Here is a 23,161-nt window from a genome sequence, read left to right as displayed (position 1 = left end):
TGCAGTGACAGGAGTAAACACTCACTGTAACATGTAATATACTAACAGCGTTAAATAATTATCCCTTTTTATTATTAGTTATTGAGTTAAGCATATTCATAATAGTGAGAGTTCATAATAGTCAAAGAACAATTTGAAGAATACAATCAGAGCATATTAAAGTTAAATATTAAGCAATATTTTAATTGGATCAATGCTCACCCTGATTCTTTGCCAATGTTTTCCTTGGGGTTTGGGACAATCCTGTATGAGATTTGCTTGGTGGCTCGGATAATTAACCCTTAACCTTCTGTTTCCCCTTGCCTCTCCTTTTCTTTTTTTCCCTTTCCCGTTGTTACCAAAATCAATCAATCAATCAAATGAATCAATGACACAAACAAACCAAAATGATACAAAAGCGGGAAATGCATGTGTGGCCATGCCTCACAAAATAGGTCGGATAATTGAGGGGAGCCCTGCTGACCGCTGCGGCAAGCTGAAGGTGGGAGACAGAATCCTGGCTGTCAACAGCTGCTCCATCACCAATAAGTCACACTCGGACATCGTCAACTTAATCAAAGAAGCTGGAAACACTGTCACGCTACGAATCATTCCAGGAGACGGTATGTGAAGTCAAATGCCACCAGAGGCACAGTAGTAAATGAAAGGTCTGGGAGACAGGTTCAGCTCACATTATTTCACTGTTTATAGTGTCAGAAGGACGTAACATGACAACATTCTCGCCAATGTTTTTGTCAGATTTTGCAACCAGTTCTCTCCCCTGTATATGCATATTTTAGTAGCACTATTTATATTTCATCATGTAATTTAAGTAATGTAGTTAACAGGTTCGGTTGTTATAATAATGGTCCCTACAAAGCTTTCAAAGACTTAAAAGACAATTTTGATTAATTAAGTAATGCTGACTTCTTCTAATGTATAATATAACCATAAATACCACATTTAATTTGATCTGTCATTACAGACTTTAAGTAGTAATGTAACAGTGATTTAAACCACACCTGAATGAGGGGAAATGAACTGTATAGCTGAACTGGAGGCCACTGTCCTTGAACTGTTTCCTATAGCTGTTAAAGTTGTATTTGTGCTCCCTATGTTTGTGCAGAGAAGTACTGTTGAATCCTACCCATTACAGCTGATTGCAAGCAGCAATTGTTTATCTGCCAGTGAAATTTGCATGCCTTCTAAGAGTTAGATAACCATTGCAGTGCTTTAAAAACAAAATCCTCCAGGGAGGCATAAATGTGGCTTAATTTAAACTTTCAAACTAATATGAAGCATTACTTGTGTTTAGCCGTCTGTTAAATAAAGTATGGCAGCTAGATTAAGGAAACTCAAAGTTACCTTTAATGCTGTAGAATATAGAACGCAGTACAATAATTTAGAATATCTTTTCCACAAAACCATATGTACAGTGTATTTGAATAATGTGTTTTTCGTTAGGTTCTCCTCTATATGCAAATCAGTCCATGCACTCAGGAATATTGCTCTGCCAGTGCACTAACCAAATTAGGAATTAATGAATTTTGCTGACGTGTATGGTGAAGAAATCAGATTTATATTAAAATATAATGAATGTGATGTATTTACATAACGAGGGCTCCTGGCTTAAGCAATTCAATTTAGCAGTCATGGAACCATCACTGATTTCGTTTTCTCTAGCACTGCTGTAATAAACAGGGACTTTCTTGTGGAAGAATTTTTTTTTGTACCACGCTCCATTGTATCAGTGTGGTTCAATGAAATGGGTGAAGTGAGAATAATGTTTTACAGACTTAGATACAGTGAGACCAGAATTAAACAGTCAAAAACAGAACTAAATAGGCTGCTAAAGATGATCTTTGGGCTTCTTTTTGAAGGTGCCTCTCTCATTCAGTTGTTCTCTTGTATTAAAACAATAAAATATAATAAACAATGTTACACAAAGGGTGTAGCATTAGAGCAGTGGTTCCAAACTGTAGCATGCAAGGTCCATTCCAGTCACCGTCTTTGTTCAAATCAAGCCCTGAATTAGATAGTTGATCCTTAGCAGATTCAATTAACTAATTTAGGACCTGCTTGGAATAAAGACCTGGACAGGAATATATCTGAAGTGCCAGAGTAAGTGACCACTGCATGAGAGCAACACACGCACACACACACGTTTAACAGAAAATCAATCCTTTTATTTCAGAGATCATAGGACTTACAGTCAGAAGCTTGCCATATTGCTCCATCCTGTGTTTCTTTACAGAGAGTGGAGGATGTAATAAACTGCCACAGACAGTTGTTAATGTCAGCTGTTGTTATCTGAGCAATTTCTTTGCAGACATGTGAAGCTATGTGTTGAAATCGGTTTTATGACTCTGCCTTGTCATGCAATCTAACAGCTTAATGAAATGGTCCAGTTTGAGGAGTGTTTGCAATCTGGACATCTATGACATAAGACTCTAATCCTTTTATCTTTCATTTCCATCTAGAATCCTCTAATGCGTCCTTATTGACCAATGCAGAAAAGATTGCAACCATAACAACCACACATACCCCTCAGCAGCAGGCAGCACCAGAGGCTAGGTAAGTGATATTTCACATTTTGCAAGTGCAAATATTGGATTGTTCTTAATGATCTAGTTTTTTTTAAGATGGCTCTTCTTTTGTATTAACAGCTGTGTCAGGGAACCTTTCCATTATTCTGTTTGCACTCACCTTTTTTTTTTTTTTTTTTAAATCTTTTTAGAAACAATACAAAACCAAAACAGGATTCTCAGTATGAATTTAAGGCCCCACCACCAACAACGCAACCTCAAGCACAGGTAATTTTAGTTTATCCCACATCTGTCTTATATTTCTTCTTGACAATCTGTACTGTTTCCAGCATGCTCTTATTTCTGAGAGGTCAGTGCCCTCATACTCACAACCAACAAAAAAGATATGAACCATAAGGTTGTGGTTCTCATGCTCAAAAATCTGAATGCTGGAGCATGCACCGCTTTGTACTGGTGCAGCAGGAAGAAAGAGCATCCACTGGCATGACCTGGCATCTACAACACAAAGCATCGCTAGTTTTTCCGACACCAAGGTCTTAGTCTTTCGATTCAAAGTCTAGGGCCTCGATAGACAGAAACCTTGCACTTGTAATTTTGTTAATATTACTTGCTCGTCTGTAGCTATTATTTTATCCATCTTTTGGTATCAAACTTTTTTTGCACCATAAAGTATTGTTTTTATTCGTCGGCTGTTATTTGGCCTATAATTATTTTAAATAGAGTCATTAATTCTCCGCGTGTTGGTATTGCATCCTTGTGTAATCCTGGAGGATCACGAGTTAAAATATCTTTTTCTGCTTTTTTTTGTTTTGTTTTGTTTATTTCATTGGTTGTAAAGGATCCAGAGTTTTACACTGTCGATCTGGAAAGGGGAAATAAAGGGTTTGGATTCAGTCTGCGAGGAGGCCGGGAATACAACATGGATCTCTATGTTCTTCGGTTAGCTGAAGATGGCGCTGCTGTGCGCTGTGGGAAAATTAGGGTAAGAACCACCACCTCTCTGCTTTCTACAGGCCCCACGCTCGCTCATGCTTGACATCCTGTCAAAACAGAATGAAAATAAGTACCTTACCAAAAGCCTGGCATCTAATAATAGTTGTCAGCTAAGTGCTTTAAATTGATAAATTGATTAGAAATGCGTTTCCCTGAATTATTGTAAAAGGCCAAATCTGGCATATTTTGATTTATTTCCGTTAAATCTTGTGTTTGACCTGTTGAATTGTTTTAGTTTGATCTATTTAGCTACATTAAAGACAATAGAAACGCAAGTCCTACAAATACATTACAGTACAGTGTTAATTTGATTCAGTGTCAGTTTATTGTTGAAAAAATGCTAATACATTTGAGGGAAACACTCAGATATTTCACACTAAGGAAAATGCAGCTTTTTATTTGTCCTTTTGCAAGTACATTTACTAGGTCAATTACTGATCTGCATAGTACATTTGAACTAGTTCAGTATACATATACCTTTTAAATGTCTTTCTCTTCACTACATTTGAGGTTCATTCCTGTTAGATTTCATATTCTTAATTGGAATGTTTTGAAGTCACCTTATATAAATGACAGGTGTCAGACTCCAGTTTTTTATTCTTAATAAAAATGAGTTTGATTTGAACTGGAAAGAAATGTTCATTACCATAAATCTATGCAGTTCAGATTTGCATGCATATTTGTATGCCATTGCAGTGTTTGGCCATTAGATGTGCTGTGCAAAAATCCTGTTAAAAGCAAATGAAAATAAAATCTAACTTGAAAGTCTGTATGCTAAATATCTGACATTTGACCTTAGTAAAAATAAAAAATAAACCCTGTGTTGTTTTTGTCTCTTTGGTACAGGTTGGCGATGAGATTCTTGAGATCAATGGAGAAAGCACAAAAACCATGAAGCACGCTCGCGCAATAGAGCTCATTAAAAACGGGGGCCACAGAGTCCACATGGTTCTGAAACGTGGAGATGGTTCTGTCCCAGAATATGGTGGGTCAATCTATGAAAACATTCCTTTCCCCCCTGCCATCACACCATGAAATAATGGGTGTCTGGATCTATTTCGGGAATTCTCTTTCTTCATACCAAGTCTTGTGGCTCCTGTTTGGGCTCTGCTTAGTACTGATTCTTTCTTGCATCTTGTCTTATGCTTGCTTCCTTGGGCTGGGGTATAGTGTAAGGGAGATCAATAGACTAATTGGGAATCTCCAAATTTTAAACATGCTTGCGGCATCTGCAGTATTTGTTTGTGCCATATACCAACTGTAAGAAGTTCAAAAATATACTTGGAATATGTTCTGTAAATATCAGTTCATATTTTTTTTCTACTCGGATGTAAAATACATCTTCAGTATTATAAAAATGTTTGTTGCATTTTCACTTGACTATGTACACTTGAAAATGCTTTTTATGTAGTTCATTAATATACTGAACGTATATAAATGTTGTATTTATTGGCAAAAATTACTGCATTTAGAAACCCTTAAAATGTGTTAATGTAAAGAATGAAATACCCTTATACTCCTACGCCCTTTCAATGGAAAATCCCAATACTGTATTTCTGTCTTTCTGCCATGTAGCAATAAGTCATCGTCATGACCCATAGAAAGATTGTGCCACCTGCTGTAATCATTTTATTTAGAACTGCAAAACTTGAAGTTCAACTAAACCCAAATACAACTCCAGACATTATTATAATTTTTTTTTGTTACTATTATAATTTTTTTATTGAGAATTTTAGCACATTGGAGGCATTCCAGGCTTGGTTCTTGGATTATTTATTTATTTATTTATTTTAATTATTAATACATCTTTCATGGTAGCTCTGCTTATCTCCATTTAAAATATTTTTTATTGGGTCATTAAAAAATCTTAACTGGCCTGCTATCCTAGTTACTTTCAAGTCATTACTATTTTAATGCATTCACATTTTTAGTGTTTTTACTGGTCTTTGGGATTAGTCTGAAGTGTCCATTTACTGTAAGGTTATCCGTGTGATGTGAAATGTTTGTTTTTCATCATATAACTTCTTTGGGAGGTTGTATATTTTTATAACATGTACTTTGGGTTAAATGTAGATTGTTTATACAGTTTTGTGCGTGCATCCTCTGTCTCATTGTTTGTTGACTGTGGGAGATTGCCTTCACTTTGTTGTGGTCTCCGTTGAGCTCTGTGATGACTCTGTTACTGCTGTTTCTTCAGACAATTGGGTGTTGTCTGGGCAATCTTGCTCTTTAATTTTTTTTTTTTTTTAAATAAATATTTTTATCCACCATTAAAAAAAACAGATTAATTCTTCTTTCTTCTTGCTATTCGGAGGATCTAAACCTTCTGCTTTTCTCTTCTTTTTTCTGTTTTTTTTCTCTCTCTCTACTTTCTTTGATGCTGGGTTCTTCCATCTTCCTTCAGCGATGATTCCTCCCCATCTCGCTGCATGTATGAGAAATGACAAGCTTGGGGAACCTTGTTTCTACCTTATGGGCCATAATCAAACTACGGTTTGTAGATGAAATCAGTACCCTCTAGGTATCTCTGTGGTGTGGCCTGATTCACCCGTCACCTGTGCTGTGCTTCATGCCTTTGAATCCATTCATTACATACACACACCAGTGTGTAACTGCAGCCTGGGCGCTGTCTCTGATGAATAGATTCATGCGTTGCTCCTTGCATTTAATTTATGGGAATGTCCACACTTTTTACATGTGAAGTTTTCCTTTTGTTCCTTTGTTCTTTCTTACACGTTTCTCACCTCATTAATATTTCTACACTCCCTTTGTTTTCCTTCTGCTCTTTTCCTATGTCAGCTTAAACATCCCTACTCCCCCTCTCAACAAATGGAGGAAAAACCAGCTTCAACAAATGAAAATAAATTCAATACAGATGGCATAAAACTACAACTCTCTATGAAATGCATTATTATTTTCATCAACATTCACCCCACAGCCATTCAGGGGTGTTGCATGTCACAATTGGAAAGTCAATAGAATATATTATTATGTTAAGAATAAGCATTGCATTATTATTGGAGTCTAATATTGTCAGATTTAAAAAAACAAAAGCTAGTGGCTTTAGTATTGATTCACGTACAGCACACAGTTATTTAAAAAACTGAGCCCAATACATTTCTCAAAAGATGACTCAATCTGAATATGCAGAAATGATCATGTTTGCCTGTCACCTGTGAGATAAGATTTTAATTTTTTGGTACCATTACCCAAGATTTCAGTGCAGTTGTAATATGACAAAATGGGTGAATCAAAACTGTGTAATTAAGTATTAAAATATAGCATTGAACATTGTGCTGGACACACAATCAATTTAATGTACTCCCATTGCATTATCACACTGTTCTTACAAAAAGTTGACCAGCTTTTAATACTTTTTATAGTAAAAAGAGATTCCTTGGTTTACTTTACAGTTTATACTTTTTGAAAACTGTACACATTTCTGATACCAACTCATATTAAAAATGAACTTGAGTTAATTAAAAAATTAGCACAAAGCTATTAAAAGCAGTTAAATATACAGTGGGAATTGTTTTTTTAGTGTTTTTTTTACAGCAGCTCTGGCTGTGCTGCACCGCTCTTGTCGCCTTATGCTTCTGGCTCATAAACACTAATCTATTGCTGTTAATATAGTGTTAATAATATAAAAATGTTAAACTTGCTGCAGTTAACCTGGGAACTCGCTTTTAATAATGTTAACTGCTATTTTGCTTTGTAGTAAGTATTGCAGTCTGACTAAATATTGCCCATGATGACCAAGAATAAGTTGTACCAAAACCCCTTACCTTTTATATATGTTGCAGACCCCAGCAATGACAGGAACACTCCCACCCCCGGTTCACAAAATCTTCCGAAAATGAGAACCATTCCATCAGACAGTCGATTACACCCATTATCGGAGTCCAATTACCCACCAGAACTTCACAAATCATTACAACATGGGGACAAGGGAACAAGAGAGTCTAGAGGCAACAGGGAGCACAGCAGACTCCCTAATGAGCACCACACGTGGAATGGACACGGAAACTACAGCAGCCTTTCAAATAGGAGACACAGGTCACCAGAGCGGAGGAGGACACAGGAACCAGAAAAGAAGGTCACAGAGAACCCAGTCTTAAAGTTGGGACAGCAGCTACTGAAGAAGATGGACCTGCAATCGTCAAAGAAGGTAGACCACCAACCGAGAATGAGGACGGAAAACGGTCTGCACCACAGTAACCATCGGTCTCCCGAGAAGAGGCATAGTGGAGCCGAGAATGCTGACAGTACCTGGGACAAGAGGCAAGGAAGGAGGAGGGAGCGGTCCCCTGAGAGGAGACGGGAGGAGAGCTCTCCACCCCGCCGAAGGAGGTCCCTGGACAGACACGAGGATACAAGAAGGTCGCCCGAAAGGAAAAGGAACTACTCTCCTGAACGGACAAGGGCAAAGTCAACCGACAGAAGACGAGAGAGATCTCCAGAGAGGAGGAGAGACAGGTCGCCTAACAGAAGGTACACAGATGATAAGTTCTGGCAGCAAATCAAAGAGGGAAACACTATACAGTCCAGTTCAAGCAGAGGTTCCAGACAACCCCCAGAACCCAAACGACGACCCTACAAAGAGAACCACAAAGATCTCAGCATCTGATCCAGAATCTGGGTTGAGCTGCATTTCTTTGCTCAGGACCAGTCCATCGTCCTTGGATGAAATGGAGCCTGAACTTTGGAAGAAATTCATACTTTTGATTTGTGTTTTTGTGTTTCCAGACATCCAGGAACTACCAACCTTTACAGCAGAAGTACAATCTTAAAGGTGCATTTTTTCAGAAATGCCTTCATCTGAATTTTATAGACAAACAAAAAGTAAATATGTGCCTAACATACTGTATTAATGAGGGTTTTTGTTTGACAAAAGACAGGCTTTTTTTCAAACTGTTATGCTTACTTTATTTTTAGAGAACCCCTACAGTCACCAGACTACTTTTGATCACTGATATGATCATATATATATATATATATATATATATATATATATATATATAATTTAGTTGAAAGGTTACATTTTTTTTTAATAGTACTGCTATTTTTTTAGATATATTACCCGATTATAGCACAAACCTGTTTCACTTTGTATAGCTTTTTAACACAGTTTGCAGTGTATGTACATTCAGAAATGATGATTTTAAAGAAAGAAATTAAGAAATGATTTAAAAGAAAATATTATTAGAAAAAGTAAATAATATATCAAATTTAGCCTCTAAAAAGAATTGTGAAGTATATTTATAGAAATTCAGCACAGAAATTAGCACATTTTAAATTTCACTAACGGGACAATGGCGTTTCACTATCACACTGGCAAATATGACTTGATTGTTCTTGTACTTATTAAATACTGCTGTAAACTGCTGCAAAGGTAATAGGAGCCATACCTCTCAACCTTCCAGCAATGAAATGCATGAATAACAAGAGACAACTGAGAACTAATATTAGATAAAATGTATTGTAAAAAGCTAATTTCATACATGACCCCTTCACAACACAAAATGGGGTAACATTTCGGCTATGCAAGGCTAAAGTAAATTCTGATTTGAAAAGAGGCCTGGTTATTGAAAGGAATGGTTTGTTATTTATGCCTGTATTGTGAAGGTGTTGAGATTTCCCTTGCGAATAATACTGCCTTTTGCTGAGCCTACAAAAACAAAAACTTAAAACTAATGAAGTGCTTTTTTTAGTTTTCTCGTGACAAAACAAATTAAAGTTGATTTCCAGATTTTATGTTTATGAATTGAGTGCACTGAAGCAATGTGATAAATAATGTTCCAGTCAAGAACAATTGAAGATGATAAATATATATAAAAGGTCCTCTGGATGTAATGCCTCGATACAACTGTACAGTAAATGGCCGTCGAGCACACCGTTTAAATACCAAACTGCATTCTTGGTGTTGTGTGATTAAGGTCTGCTGTGGTACAGATTGTGAAATTGATAGCTAACTGCCTCGCTGAGCCATGATGTTTGCCATTACTGTTGGACCACTAAAGTAAATTGCTGCTTACAGTGCATTAGTGTGTATATGTATAATGTTTCACGTTTTTCCATGAAAAAAAAAAACACACAACAAAAACATTGCAAGTTTTATCACTGTTGTTGCCATGGTACTGTAACAAAGTTTAATGGCCAACCATCATGTGTACAGAAGTTTAATATGTAATTAATAGAGCCTGTTCGGGAGGTGGGGGAGGGGGAACACGATGACAAATGTTGCCTTTTTTCTTGTATAAAAAAAAATTATGATAAAATTTAGCTGCAAGGAATGTGAGAAGTGTTTATATTTCTGAAATGGAATAAATGATTCATGGGGAAATATTTTAATGTATACTGAATCAGGTATGTAAAGCAGTTTTAAAGGAAGACTATATAAGTAAATCTGACACTTTTGTTGGTTTGGTTTTTGTTCGTGATGGTGGGGCCTGCCTGTGTATTATAAGCACTTGTATGCAGTGTATGTTTTCTAAGCATTATTTCTTGCAATGTGCTATAGACATAATGCTATCTTCTGTGTTGATAAAAAAAAGCAGTATATGGGCCAATCTTTTTATAAAACACTATGCATATATAAATACTACATTGTTCATAGCTTTATTTGACCCATAAGGCTATACATAACATTAGTGAAGTACAAATAGATGTGTACTTACCCAGTGCAAGCTTCTTTCCTTGAACAAATCACAATGTATATGTAGCTATGAAAGAAGTCTGTGAATGCTATTTTTATTATCAAATAAAGTTTTCCATACAAATACATGTGTGTCACGTTGAAGAGATGTATAAAGAATGAATCAGTCTTTTTTTTTTAATAATTCACTTCATAGTAGTCTAGTCAAATGTCCTGCAATGTAAAATATATGACAGATTCACTCACTCTTCTAGCACTTGCTAGGAAATCTACTTAAGTATAATGCGGGGAACAGTTTAATAAATGTACATTTGTTCCCCATTATTTTGCAGTAGTTGCCACTGTCCTAACTGCAAGCCTGTTTTTGTTCCTTTACTTTTTCATATGACAAAGCTAAAAGTGTATAAGGTGTTCTATATCTATATATTCTATATCTGACCAAAACATTTTACATGTGTACAATAAGCACATTAGAAAAAAAAAGGGTCAGCCACATAATGATGTTATAGCTACAAAAACTGCTAGGTTACAAAGGGGTTTACTCTTAATCACAGTAGAGGGTTTTGTTTGGAGCCACTTGATCCAACATAACCCTAAAGGGTTCTGCATTTGAAGCATCAAATAGAGTATGGAACCCCTATTGGCTCTATTTGGAACCCTTTGGTTTCATGTAGTTCAGTTTATAATGATGAAGTAACTACGTGGCTCCATATAAAACGCCCAGGAGTCCTTTTTGTGTAGATACTGTATGTTGAGAAACATAAACAGAATGACATTGCAACATCTTTGGTAAAAAGTTTGGTTCTGTAAACAGAGTAGTTTTTCTTTGCTGAAAGCACTCTCTGTATTTGAAAGAATGGCACCATCTAACATATATGAATTTATGCAAAGCCAGCCAAAAGGTGAGACAACAGATGGTCATGTCAGCGACACAGATTTAAAAAATACTCCCCGTTTGTTTTTTATTTCTGTTCAGTAACACAAGTGAAAATATCTATTTTTTATGGGAATATGTGTAAAGGTAACTTTCAATATGTACAGTCCTTTCTCAAAACATTTCTAGAACATTTGAGAATCATTTCCCACCTTTTTTAAAGCATTAGGGGGTGAATTGTAATCTCAAAAGCACTGATGCTTTCAAATAACCCCCGAAAACAATCAAAGCAATCCCTATATAGATGATATCAACACAGATACAACATTAAACATAAAGTTTATGAGGAGATATTGAAATGCTCCTCATTGTCTGTCAGTGGATGTACCATAGTGGGTATCTACTCAGTGTCACACAATAAAGAAAATCTGCAGAAAGAATTACAATTACATTTCATTTACCAGAATCACCTGATGTCTTCACTTGTCATCAGCTAGATGTGACATGTGTCTTGTTGTGCAGTATCATTGTTTTATGTGTAATTATGTACTGTGAGCTGCACAGTTACTTTCACTGCGCTGGTAACAGTGCTTTCAAATGTAGTCATTTGTAAAGTTTTTAATTTCCTTGGTCATTTATTGTACATGTTATTATCTTAATAACACTTCAACAGTTAATAGTTAATATATAATAACCAATTTACAAACTAATAAATAAATGTATTGTATAGAACCAGATCTCATTTCAAAATGTTCCCAGAATAATATCTTGCCTTTAAACAAATGTAATTCTATTTCAGTTATACTTGGAGTTGGTAATCTGATTTTGCTGAACATGTTTAATTGACCTTTTTAATTAGTTCATAAATTGGTTACTATGGTATATAATAACTAACAATAAACACAAACAAACGAACACTTGGTAATATGATGGTAAATTCGGTAAACTAAAGCATTTTATTACTAGACCTGTCTGTCTTCTAAGCTTGCTGTAAAATTTGAAGAACCAGCTTTGGGAATACAAATAAATGACAACTGGGGAAAAATGTGTCTTGTCCTAATAAAGTAAGTATAATACATATTAACCTAGTTCTGTGAAATGGGCCATTTCCCAACAAATATAAGCCTCATCATTCTCTTATGGGAATAGAATTGAGAGTACCATGTCCCAACAGACTATTCAACTGCAACATAATTCTCTTAACCACTTTACCACAACCATTTGTAGAACTTCAGCACTAGCCGGTATAAGATGTAGTTTTGTCAACTAATGTCAAACTGAATTAATCAAATTAAAAGAGAACACTTAAATTATGTCATGAACCAATGGAGGAGCATTGTACCAAGAAAAGAATGAGAAGACAGATAGCCAGCTTTACTGTCTTTTTCTTGTGCAATGCTGACGTACCTTGACAACACATGATACAGAAATTGACCTAATAACACCTGTATAGACCATTACTGCATGCTAAACTTTTCATTACCTACCAACACCAAAACGCATAAGAAACCTCACAAAACACATTATACCATATGAATTTAAAGATTAAGTCAAAACATTTGCCAAAGAATTGTAATAGTTTCTATTTGTATTTCTACGCAAGGTACATTTTCACCCACTTCTACTCTTCAGCTGTATAAATCAGCTATTTCAAGTCCAAAAATGGAACATAATGCCTGGAATGTATCTCGCCACACATCAGTTTGATAACATGATTAATGGAGCCTTAAACTAAGATTTAAACCAGAAACCAATTACAGTACCCAGTATGGAGGACAATGATGAATTCTGTTGCTTTAACACCGCTGCCCCAGTTCTAGAGAAAGCAAGCAAACAACCCCTGCATACAGTGTACAAGCACAGAAGAAGCTGGTGAGTCTTTGTGACCGACTGAGCAGGGTGGAAGCTGGGTTGCTGACTCAGAGACTAATGCTAACTGATCCCACTTAGATTGGAATTAGTCATTACAGAGTATTAGAAAAAGCTACACTGATTGCAGGTGAAGCAAATTGATTAATTAGTGCAAATCCTGCATCAAATAGAGTATGTTGGGCAACATTAAAACGGGATCCTATTTGAATATGTTTTGGAACTGAGATTCAAGATGTACTGTGTTTTGTGTGGTGAAGAGGTAGGAAATAGTTGATTTGAATGTAAATAACACTAAATAGGTTGTCTTGTTTTTTTTCTGATGCACCTGGTTAGTCTAGGCCAGTGATTCTTGCATCTAATTTATGAAGGTGTCATTGCCAATATACATTTTGATTTAATCTGATCCCAGGAGGACTAGTTTTAGTTATTAACAAATCCCGGATCTCACTACCAGTCAGCTCCTGGATTATGTTGAGAAAGTGGGACTTGTGGAGCAAGGACTTGCACTGTAATGGATTGATTGAGCCATAATGAGCAGTGTTTTTTATTCTGTTTTGTGTAAGTGAGTCACTCACTGTTGACAGAAGAGCAGTACTTCCATGAGCATTCAGGAGGCGCCGCACTCCCTAAGCAATGTGAGAATCGAACACAAAGCGGAAATGACTGAGCAGTCACATTGAGCTGAGGCCTGTGGTTTACCGTTTGCTAAGCTGAAAATCCTCTTTAGATGTTAATGTAAACAATGGAAAACTGCAAGTGGGCATTTAAACAGATTATTTGGAACAGTTTGTTACTGATAATCAGGTGACCGTTCAATCTTACTTCCCACACTAAAGCCCTTTTCACACTGGCACACTGGGTTAATCCACCGTCCGAGCCAGGTACGTGGTTTCACACTGCGCGGGATTGGGACCCAGTTAGCCGGACCCGGGTAGGAGTGCCAGTGTGAAAGGGGCTTAAGTGTACTGTCCGGATACAAATTAATCTAGCTCTTTTGACTAACTGAAATTCATCAAACCTCTCATTTAGATCATTTAGATGAATTTATATGAAAAATAAATAAATAAATGCTGACTGAGGAAGTTTCAGAGCTATTACATAAAAAAATATAAGAAGCAGGTTTCATACCATTTTAGATTTTTACACGTATAGATGAATGTTTTAGAGCTATTTAGAACCTATCGTCCAATTGTGACGTTCGTTCACAACATAATCTAAGTCTATGTTCTATTTCCTAACAGTACAAACGAACCTGAACATTTGGAGGATCTTAATACATATACTGTATTGGGATGTGTTTAACAAACTAGCTAGTTATATGCAAGGGGCTACAGACAGATATACTTGTTTCTATAATTGCATTGAAAATACATGGTAGTGTAGATGATTGTGTTTACGGATTTTCAAAGGGATTGTGTTATATTACAGTATTAATGGGCAGTAATAAAGATAACTATTGATAAAGTGCCATGTAATGTCATGTTGCATTATGATGTAATGACAACATTTTATATTCATCACTGTGTTGTTGGAAATCAGGCAGTATGTAGATCTGTAATATCAACAGCAACGCCTTTAGGGTATGATTGAGAGGAGAGTTTACAGGTTTTTATCTAGTCTAGTACAATTTGTGCCAGCTCAAAACCTTTAATAAAAATAAAATAAAAAAACACATAATCATGATATCAATAATATTGCTAACAGCTAGGAGACTGACTGACTTTAATGTGCATTCTTTAGTTGTCATGGAAACATAAAAAATGATGTGTCTTTGATAAGTTGTTTATGACTGGCAGTTTTGACATTGGAGGTTTACTGTATTTGGAGTCTGATATGCTTGAATAAGGGGGGGGGGTTAAAGGCATGTTTACAGGAATTTGTATCACATAATTTACTGTCTCTCTAATCTAATGCAAATGGGCCCCTGCTGTTACTTCCTACCTGTCTAAAATAAAGGATTTAGCAGCAGTGGGGTTATCTTCTCTTTCCATCAATGCCTCTGTGAGCACAGTACAGCTGCTTACCTGTACAGCAAGCATCACTGATGTCTTTCATCTATCACATCTAGAATTCTGCTTCACAGCCTTGAATTTATGAAATGCATTCAATTTTCATGAACATCTCTACCTGTATTAAAACAGACACACACACAATACCATCAACACTGGTTTTACCTTGCTGGTTTAACCACTATCCAAACCAGCTAATAAAGTGCATAATAAAGGTTGCTGTACTTCAGGGAATAACCCTATTGCACACTGTTTAACACTGCAGAACAGTAGACACTGCAAAATGACGTTGTTCTGACATTGTTCTGGTCTAAAGGTAGGTACAGTAGGTTGAGACATCAATTTAGTGCAGTTCTGATACTGTCTGGGGTATTTATGCACCACGGACTCAATTGGTTTTTATTTGATTGATAGTAAAACACATACTCCATTCTGAACCAGTACTGGTGCATATCACATAAATCAGCTTGAATTTTTCTTGTGAACAGTATTTAACTCTTTCACAGATGGGGATGGATTAAAAAAAAACTCTTCTAGTTTTTCCATTGGGACATATGGAAGAGGCAAAAGTAGAACAACCTCACGTGAGGATGACATTTTTCCCCCATATAAAGCAATTGAAAAAAAAAAAAATCAATGAAAAATATATTTATTATGTATCTAAAACTACTTTTACCCCCAACTCAATATTTTGTGCATGAAAGTCCTTCTTAAAGATTACTTAAAGTTGCGTAAGAGAGTAATTAAAGCCCAAATCTGGACATATATGTTTAATTGGTGAAGTGAAGTGTAAGTATTTTTTCAGTAGCAGACTGAACTGCTGTTCTCTCCTGATACACTGATCTGTTTTGCATAAGGAATGTAATGTTCAGTGCATGTCAAGGTATAGCATTGTTGTCATGAGAGGCACTACATGAAGTGGATCAGAGTAGAACACATCATTCATGCTTCGTGGTCTGTATGTCAGTGTGTACAACCAACCTAGAGTGTTGCAGTTATGTTTACCGCAGAGTTTGTTTGTGTTTCTGTCTGGTACTTATTTAAAATGAGTTGGAGAAGGCGGGGAAAAGAAGACTAGAGCAGATTTAAAAAACGGCTAAATAAGTATTTTTTTTTTCTTTTTCAAAACAGTAGTTTATTTTTATTTTGTACTAAGCTGAATTGTTACTGAAAGGTAATATCCTCGTGCTTATTTACACTCCACAAGAGGTCAGAGTGGGCGAAAACCAGCTTGCATCTCACACAGCACTCTATACTGTATTTATAATATAAAAGTAAATAATAATGATGAAATAGTATAGCTAATTTTAATATGACGTAGCATGTATATCTGATTGTGTCATGTTTCTTATTCTGATGCTTTTGCCAGCAGCATTGCTGGGAAATATGTGAGTGAAGTACAGTAATCAGAATTTGTATTCTGTGAGGGAACCGATGGCGCTAGGGTTGCTATAGCTACTTAAGAGGTCATTAACACAGGGCTGTATAGGTGTTTGTTTTACTGCGGTAAGATACATGTTATTGCATTCTGTTGTCTAACTAGTAATACACATGTACTGTATTTACCAAAAACATATTTTTGGATTATAAGCAATAATTAAATACACCCATTTGTATGCAGCTTGTCATACACCCAGCCTTGTGTTTGTCTCTCATTAACTGAAGGCTCAAAGCTACTTCTGTGCAGAACACTGCAGCTTTAAGTAAATATCTGCATTCTATTTTCTTTGATATAGTTGATGTAACTGCATTATTTTTTTTTTCTAAAATAATTAAAAGGGTGGTATTTAGTTTCAATAAAACCATGTTTCATATCATAGTTCTTCATTAGAGATGTGCTTATGGTTCTTTATTGATATTTCAAGTAGAGTACTGCACCAAAGAGTGTGCTGATTTCCTTTAACCACGTTGCCTTGGCAACCTTTTCATAGAACACCAATACACTGCATAAGGCATGATGTGCAGAAGAACACAACACAGTAGATGCATTACACATACGAATGCATGTCAGGTTGAACTGCCGAATCATTTTTTAACGTTTATGTTTGCCAAAAAGATCATTCTAATTATTTTACTTCTAATTTATTTGCTTCATCATGGGTTTACTCGTTTTACGACTGAAATTTGTTTGTATCAAATAATGCATAATAAATGAAAGGTATTAGTTTACACATGTTTCAAAATTCCAAAAGTGTATTACTGTATATACTAAATATGTATAGGTTGTAAATGTGCCCCTCAACCATCCAATTAATGATGTCAGATGCATTTACCACAAATACAGGTTTACACAGTACACAAAAAAATGACTGTAAAGTAAAATTCAGCAGCACAAAAATACACTTAACATAAAAGCCATGGGTCATGTAGAATTGTGTTGATAGCAACAGTGGTAATGGTTTGGTAATGGTTCCATGGTGCAGGCAATATATTATTATTATTATTTTTTTTAGCTTTCATATTTTCACAGATCATCAACTTTTTTTAATATACTAGTTGAGAGAAACAGTTATGTTTTAAGTTCTTCCTGTGCAAGTTATCAAATTACGTACTATACTCTGAGTAATTCTTACAGCTTATTAATTATGGTACTGTCAGATCTCTGTGTATTTTGCCTTGGTGTCATTTTAGTGTCTTTTGTGGAAGATTGCTAGTTTATCTGAAGAGCAAAAATAATGGTTTCAGTCTTAGACAGTGGAGAAAGTCAGGAGCATAATTCTATGATATTTTCAATCTGTAAGCATGCAGGCAGTGTGAATGTAGACATCTAGAAATACAGATAAATCAACAGTTACACCAATATCTCAGCATATACATATCGATATTATTGAAAACGAAATAAGATGCACCACTCTTGTAATATAGGAAAGGGAAGCCTGTTTGTAAAAGCCTTACCCTAAGGGTACATTTTAATTATCGTTCAAAAAGGTTCCGAATAACAAAAGCTATGAGGAATGTGTGCACTTAGTTTAATGCTAACATTGAATAACATGTCCCAAATCATCTGTTTTGTTATTTGTCATTTTTCAAAAGCTTTTACAAGGATAGAGGTGCCATGGGATTAGTAAAGTTAATATGGACACAAGCTGTAATTCAGCCCCCAGTCAGTACAAGTGTGTTTTTTTTCTACACCATTGTGACATACAGTTATTCTTTACATAAGTTATTTCAAGGGCATCTTCTTTCATAAAGAGTTTTTATTATCTTTAAACCCCACCTGAGACACAAATGTATTGAATTTATTTTTGTGTCCTTGCTTTGTTTATGTCATGAGCGAGGAATGCGGTGAGAAATGAAAGCATGTTAATGTCACAGGATAATGTGGCTCATCTGGAGGGACTCTGTCCTTTCTGTCGTGACCTGGGTTACCTTTATTTCGTTTGTAAACTGTAATATACTTCTTTTTTGGAAATGGACAATGTATGTATTTAATAAATCCATTTATTTAAATAGACTTACAATTACGTCTCACCTGAAAGACGGAGCACAAGGAGGTTAAGTGACTTGCTCAGGGTCGCACAATGAGTCAGTGGCTGAGGTGGGATTTGAACCGGGGACCTCCTGGTTACAAGCCCTTTTCTTTAACCACTGGACCACACAGCCTCCTATTATTTGTGCTGTGTACATTGTTTGAAGCATACAGCAAATAAAATGCATACTCTGATTACCTAAAAGCTATCCACTTACTATTTATGTTAGGATTTGAGTATCCAATAACTTGCTTGTATCTGTTGTTCCTCTCACACTAGTGAGACTTGGCATGGACTCTTGTATTCGGGTGGTTTAGCCTCAAACAAATAGGACAGTAACATAAAATATGGCATCAGAGTCAATGTTAGAAATCTAGTGAACCTGCTCTGTTCTGACTGTATGACTCACCCGGTATACCCAATTTAATATAAACAAGCAGAAATGTTAATAGATTTTGGATGATTTCTATTTACCATTCCAACACACATGGATTTGTGTGACTTAAAAACACATGTTTGTGCATAGAACAATTTCATTTTAATGCTTTATTGAAAACATCTTCTTGTCAACTGTTATAGACAGCAGACAGGTGCAACCTGTGTTAAAATAGCTTTCAATGTTAAGGCTTTTTCTTTTTTAAATACATTCCTGTACCACACATTTAATGTGTGCTGAAAACTCATTCTGTCAGCTATAATTTAAGGATTATACTTAATCTTTAGGATTTGATCGCTTAAACTGATGAGCTGGCAAGTATAGCAGGGGCAGATCCCCCCCTTTCGCTAAAAATGTCAATGTATTGTTTACTTTAATGGTATGTTTCGTATCAGGTAACCCCCCTTCATGACAGTCTAGATCTGCCCCTGTGTAGGTCAGATGTAGTTTGAACATTCCTTAATATTACAAGGGAAAAATACTCCCATTAAAATGTACTACTTATTCTACAATAATACATACCACTTCTGTAAATTTACCCATAGTTAGAGCTTGAAGATTTGCAATAGATATGCATCAGCTATTAGGAAATGTTAGCTAGGAGATATGCGTGAGAATGTTATCTGTTTTCAAAGATACTTCAAAAAGACTTGCATTAAATTCAGTTTGTGTGTGTGTGTTTAATTTTCATAAAATGTTTTTCAGATAGACGATATCCGTCGTAATCTTCATCTACAATCCATTTTAGAAAGTCTGGATTGATTTCTTTAGATTGTCAAATCAATGTAAGGGTCACTGTTAAATTTAAATAACCTTGCATGTAAAGCTAAATCATATTAAACGGTTGTGTTGCCTAATCTGCATCTTAAGCAGTATAAGGTATTTAAAACCGCTGGAGGAGAAATTGGAGGTGACTTAGTTGTAAGAGATATACTTTGAAGCATGGTAATCCTACAAGGATTGTACTGACATTTGAAATAGATAGCATTTCTTTTTTATATATATATTTTTTTAGCAATTTGCTGCTTTAGTGACCCCCACCTAGTTTAAAATAAATCCTTATGAACATTATACATAACCAAGTTCCTGGTCATATACAGTACAAATCATATTATAAAATGTGTTGGTGGACAATAAAAGAGAAACAAAGTTATACATTTGCAAAGTGCTGTTTATTTTACGTTGCATTGATTACATGCCTCTACAATCAGATAAAGCTGATTACAGATAAAGTCCAACTATAAAGGTTTTAAGGTATTTTCCTTTGTCCTAAAAATATCTTATACATCATTATATTGGACTCACTGCACATACAGAAACAACAGTCATTTGGACAGAATGTGCCGTCCTCGGGTTTAACAGTCTTTTGGTTTAATAAACTGCTTTGTAAAAAATACAAAAAAAGTTAATTCTGTTATTTCTGTAGACATATAGCATTCAGTCGGTACCGGGAGCAGAAATATATTTCGTTGACGATGTATTTGTTAGTCGCTTTGAAGAGAGGTTTTTTATGCTGGAGAGACAGAACTGGAGGATACAGAGGAAGCCTCTGTCTTGGACGCGGAAACAGAGCCTTCTTCCTCTTCGAAAGGGTTCTTGCCACAGCAAAGGGTTGTGATCATGCAGTGACGAAACTGCTTATTCATGAGAATGTAGATGAGAGGATTATAAAGGGCAGAGCTCTTGGCAAAGAAAGCTGGGGTTGTCATGAAGACAGGGCCGAAATGACTTCCCTGGTGGGTGAAGATGTACCAGGCTACACTAGCATAAGGAGTCCAGCATACCAGGTAGGAGATGACCATGAGGATGACCATTCGGGTGACTTCCCTCTCAGCTCTCTGGGTGGTCTCAGACTCCTGCTGCTGGGCGGCAGCCTCCTTGACAGTGCAGACCAGGCGGCCATAACAGAAGCTGATGATGATCAGTGGAATGAAGAAGTGGACAACGAACATGTAGATCACAAAGGACTCGTTGTTCACCTCAGGCTTCAGAGTGTAATAGTCAATTCCGCATGAGCACTGCATGCCTTCTGGGATGTACCTGGACCATCCGAAAAGAGGTGGAGCAGCACAAGACAGGGCCATTATCCAGGTGAATACAACTCCCATGATGGCATGGTTTTCACCAAATCGGAAGTTGCTCATGGGCTTGCAGACAACTATGTACCTCTCAATAGCCAGCACCACCAGGCACCACAGACCGATTTCACCTCCGAGGGTAGCAAAGAATCCTTCAATGTTGCACCCAGTGGTCCCGAAGACAAAGTAGCCATTCATCGATGTGTACATTGTTGTGGTGAAGCCTCCGAAAACCATGAACAGATCAGCCACAGCCAGGTTTAATAGAATGTAATTTAGAGGGGTCCTCAGCTTCTTGTGCTGGATGGTGACATACAGGGTCAGGAAGTTGATGGGGAAGCCAGTGAGGATAAGAAAAAACATGTAGGCTGCCAGTGCCGAATACTTCCATGGTTCAGCAAGATAGTATTGTGGGTATTCGAAGGGGCTTCGCACCACCCCAGTCGCATTCGACATGGGGACGTAGAAGTCGGGACCCTCTGTGCCGTTCATCGTTGCGGTTGCTTATGAGCCCTTGCTTGAAGTGCACCTCTGCTTGCCTTTGTTGTTCAGATACAGATATGGCCCTTGCTACAAATGGATCCAAGCACTGCGAAGGTGCTTTTAAAGGCCCACCTTGGATTACCATTGACCTTCTGTCAGCACAAAACCATTTAGGCACCTCTAAGCAATAATCCAGTCAAGGCTGCAAACATAACTGGCTACTCATCAAGTTATTAAGATTGCAGCTGCCTTTGCACATCTAAGATTTGTGTCATGAGTGAATAATCTGTGTTATGATTATGATTAACAAAATCCCTACACCATACATTGCATACGTTAAACAAAAAACATTAGGTGCTCACTATGAAGTACTACGGTATTAAGAGATCTGAACCTATTAGCTCTGTATTTCTTATTTGATACAGTATGTGTTTTGTAGGCGATTCTGAAATTTGATTTTTCTTATCGAGGAAATTCTCGAAGGAGAAACAACTAACTAAGCATCACTGAGTCATTTGTTTATCATTTTGTAACATTACCATGTAATATATGAGAGAGGTCACATTTTTCCTGCATAGTGTCAGTACAATTAACTGAAATACAGCTAAACATTTTGTAGTAGTATATTTTGCTGCCTATTACTTCCTAAAACACCTATGGAGCCACCCATGACTGTCAATACAGGTAAAAATGGTTCTTTCATTGCCCCACCTACACAGTAAGAATGATTTGCCATGTGTAAGAAATAAACAGCTTTGAAAGGTTACTTATTTATTTATTTATTTTTTATTCTGCCCTGCATTTACTGTGTTAAGGTGCCTCCTGGTGGTCAGAATTGAACTGCGCTCTTCATAAAATGATCAGCGTGCAGATTGTGTTTTGTTGTTTGTTGCAGTATTTTCAAGCTAACATACAACATACAACATACCCTTGACTAATTGTATCTTTCATATATATTAGCTTAACTCCAAAGAAGTAATATACAGGGCGATTAGAAAGTAAGTTTACCACATCAATGCAGCGTATCATTGATTTTGTTAAAAATATTTACAAACACTTAAATATATTTCAAATATGATGTGAGCAGACGTTTAAGAATAAGGCACTAGACATTTGAAAATGTTTTTAGAAGTCATTTGCAGCTTTCTGTTGCACTTTTCATGTCTGCTCAAAATTAAAAACTTTTTCTTATGGTGTATACAATTTTGTAGTTAGACAAAACATTTATCTCAACAGTGAGTCTATATTCCACAATAGACCAATAAGACAGAGCCAAAATAATTATAATTACTAAGTGTTTTTTTTTTTTTTTTAATCAGTCAAGTGGTACAGTAAGTAATGTTACATATTGTCCAGTGTCTGTCTGTCAGCCTATGTCTGTACATGTACATATTGTTGAACTATTGGGCAGCAGTGTGGAGTAATGGTTAGGGCTCTGGACTCTTGACCGGAGGGTTGTGGGTTCAATCCCCAGTGGGGGACACTGCTGCTGTATCCTTGAGCAAGGTACTTTACCTAGATTGCTCCAGTAAAAACTCAACTGTATAAATGGGTAATTGTATGTAAAAATAATGTATAATGTGATATCTTGTAACAATTGTAAGTTGCCCTGGATAAGGGCGTCTGCTAAGAAATAAATAATAATAATAACTAGTCTAATGGGATTTCACTTAAGTAGCTGCAGAATGTGATATAATTCTTTTTACACACCCTTGCATGGAAGCTAACAAATAATGATTTTCCTGTGAACTGTACCTTAGAAAATG

At 36.3% G+C, this 23,161-nt stretch overlaps 2 protein-coding genes across 17 annotated transcripts in view; one reads left to right on the top strand and one right to left on the bottom strand.

Annotated features, from left to right (window-relative positions):
• The window catches only part of LOC117412042 (membrane-associated guanylate kinase, WW and PDZ domain-containing protein 1-like), a 129,339-nt gene extending 119,038 nt beyond the window's left edge, over window positions 1-10,301 (top strand). For 11 of the 16 annotated variants that reach the window (XM_058988597.1, XM_058988600.1, XM_058988598.1 and 8 more), the window contains 6 exons: window positions 399-602; window positions 2,460-2,553; window positions 2,717-2,792; window positions 3,364-3,507; window positions 4,365-4,503; window positions 7,322-10,301. In XM_058988597.1, the coding sequence (XP_058844580.1) occupies window positions 399-602; window positions 2,460-2,553; window positions 2,717-2,792; window positions 3,364-3,507; window positions 4,365-4,503; window positions 7,322-8,145 (1,481 nt within the window). In that variant the 3' untranslated portion in view covers window positions 8,146-10,301. Of the gene's footprint in view, window positions 1-398; window positions 603-2,459; window positions 2,554-2,716; window positions 2,793-3,363; window positions 3,508-4,364; window positions 4,504-5,922; window positions 6,012-7,321 lie in introns of all 16 variants that reach the window. The other 5 variants (XM_058988609.1, XM_058988612.1, XM_058988611.1 and 2 more) reach the window with 2 other exon arrangements.
• Window positions 10,302-19,984: 9,683 nt separating this feature from the next.
• Window positions 19,985-21,493, bottom strand: LOC131697706 (rhodopsin). Its single transcript, XM_058988595.1, has one exon. The coding sequence runs from the start codon at window positions 21,402-21,404 to the stop codon at window positions 20,343-20,345; it is 1,062 nt and encodes a 353-aa protein (XP_058844578.1). The 5' UTR covers window positions 21,405-21,493; the 3' UTR covers window positions 19,985-20,342.
• Window positions 21,494-23,161: the final 1,668 nt, after the last annotated feature.

This window comes from Acipenser ruthenus, chromosome 16, assembly GCF_902713425.1.
Source record: "Acipenser ruthenus chromosome 16, fAciRut3.2 maternal haplotype, whole genome shotgun sequence".
In the NCBI taxonomy this organism is placed as follows: Eukaryota; Metazoa; Chordata; class Actinopteri; order Acipenseriformes; family Acipenseridae; genus Acipenser; species Acipenser ruthenus.
Note: the sequence above shows the minus strand (reverse complement) of the source record. Positions and strands in the feature narration are given on the sequence as shown.

Bases quoted from the DNA above. Each gene is read 5' to 3' on its own strand.
- LOC131697706 (XM_058988595.1), bottom strand. From the start codon at position 21,404: ATGAACGGCACAGAGGGTCCCGACTTCTACGTCCCCATGTCGAATGCG.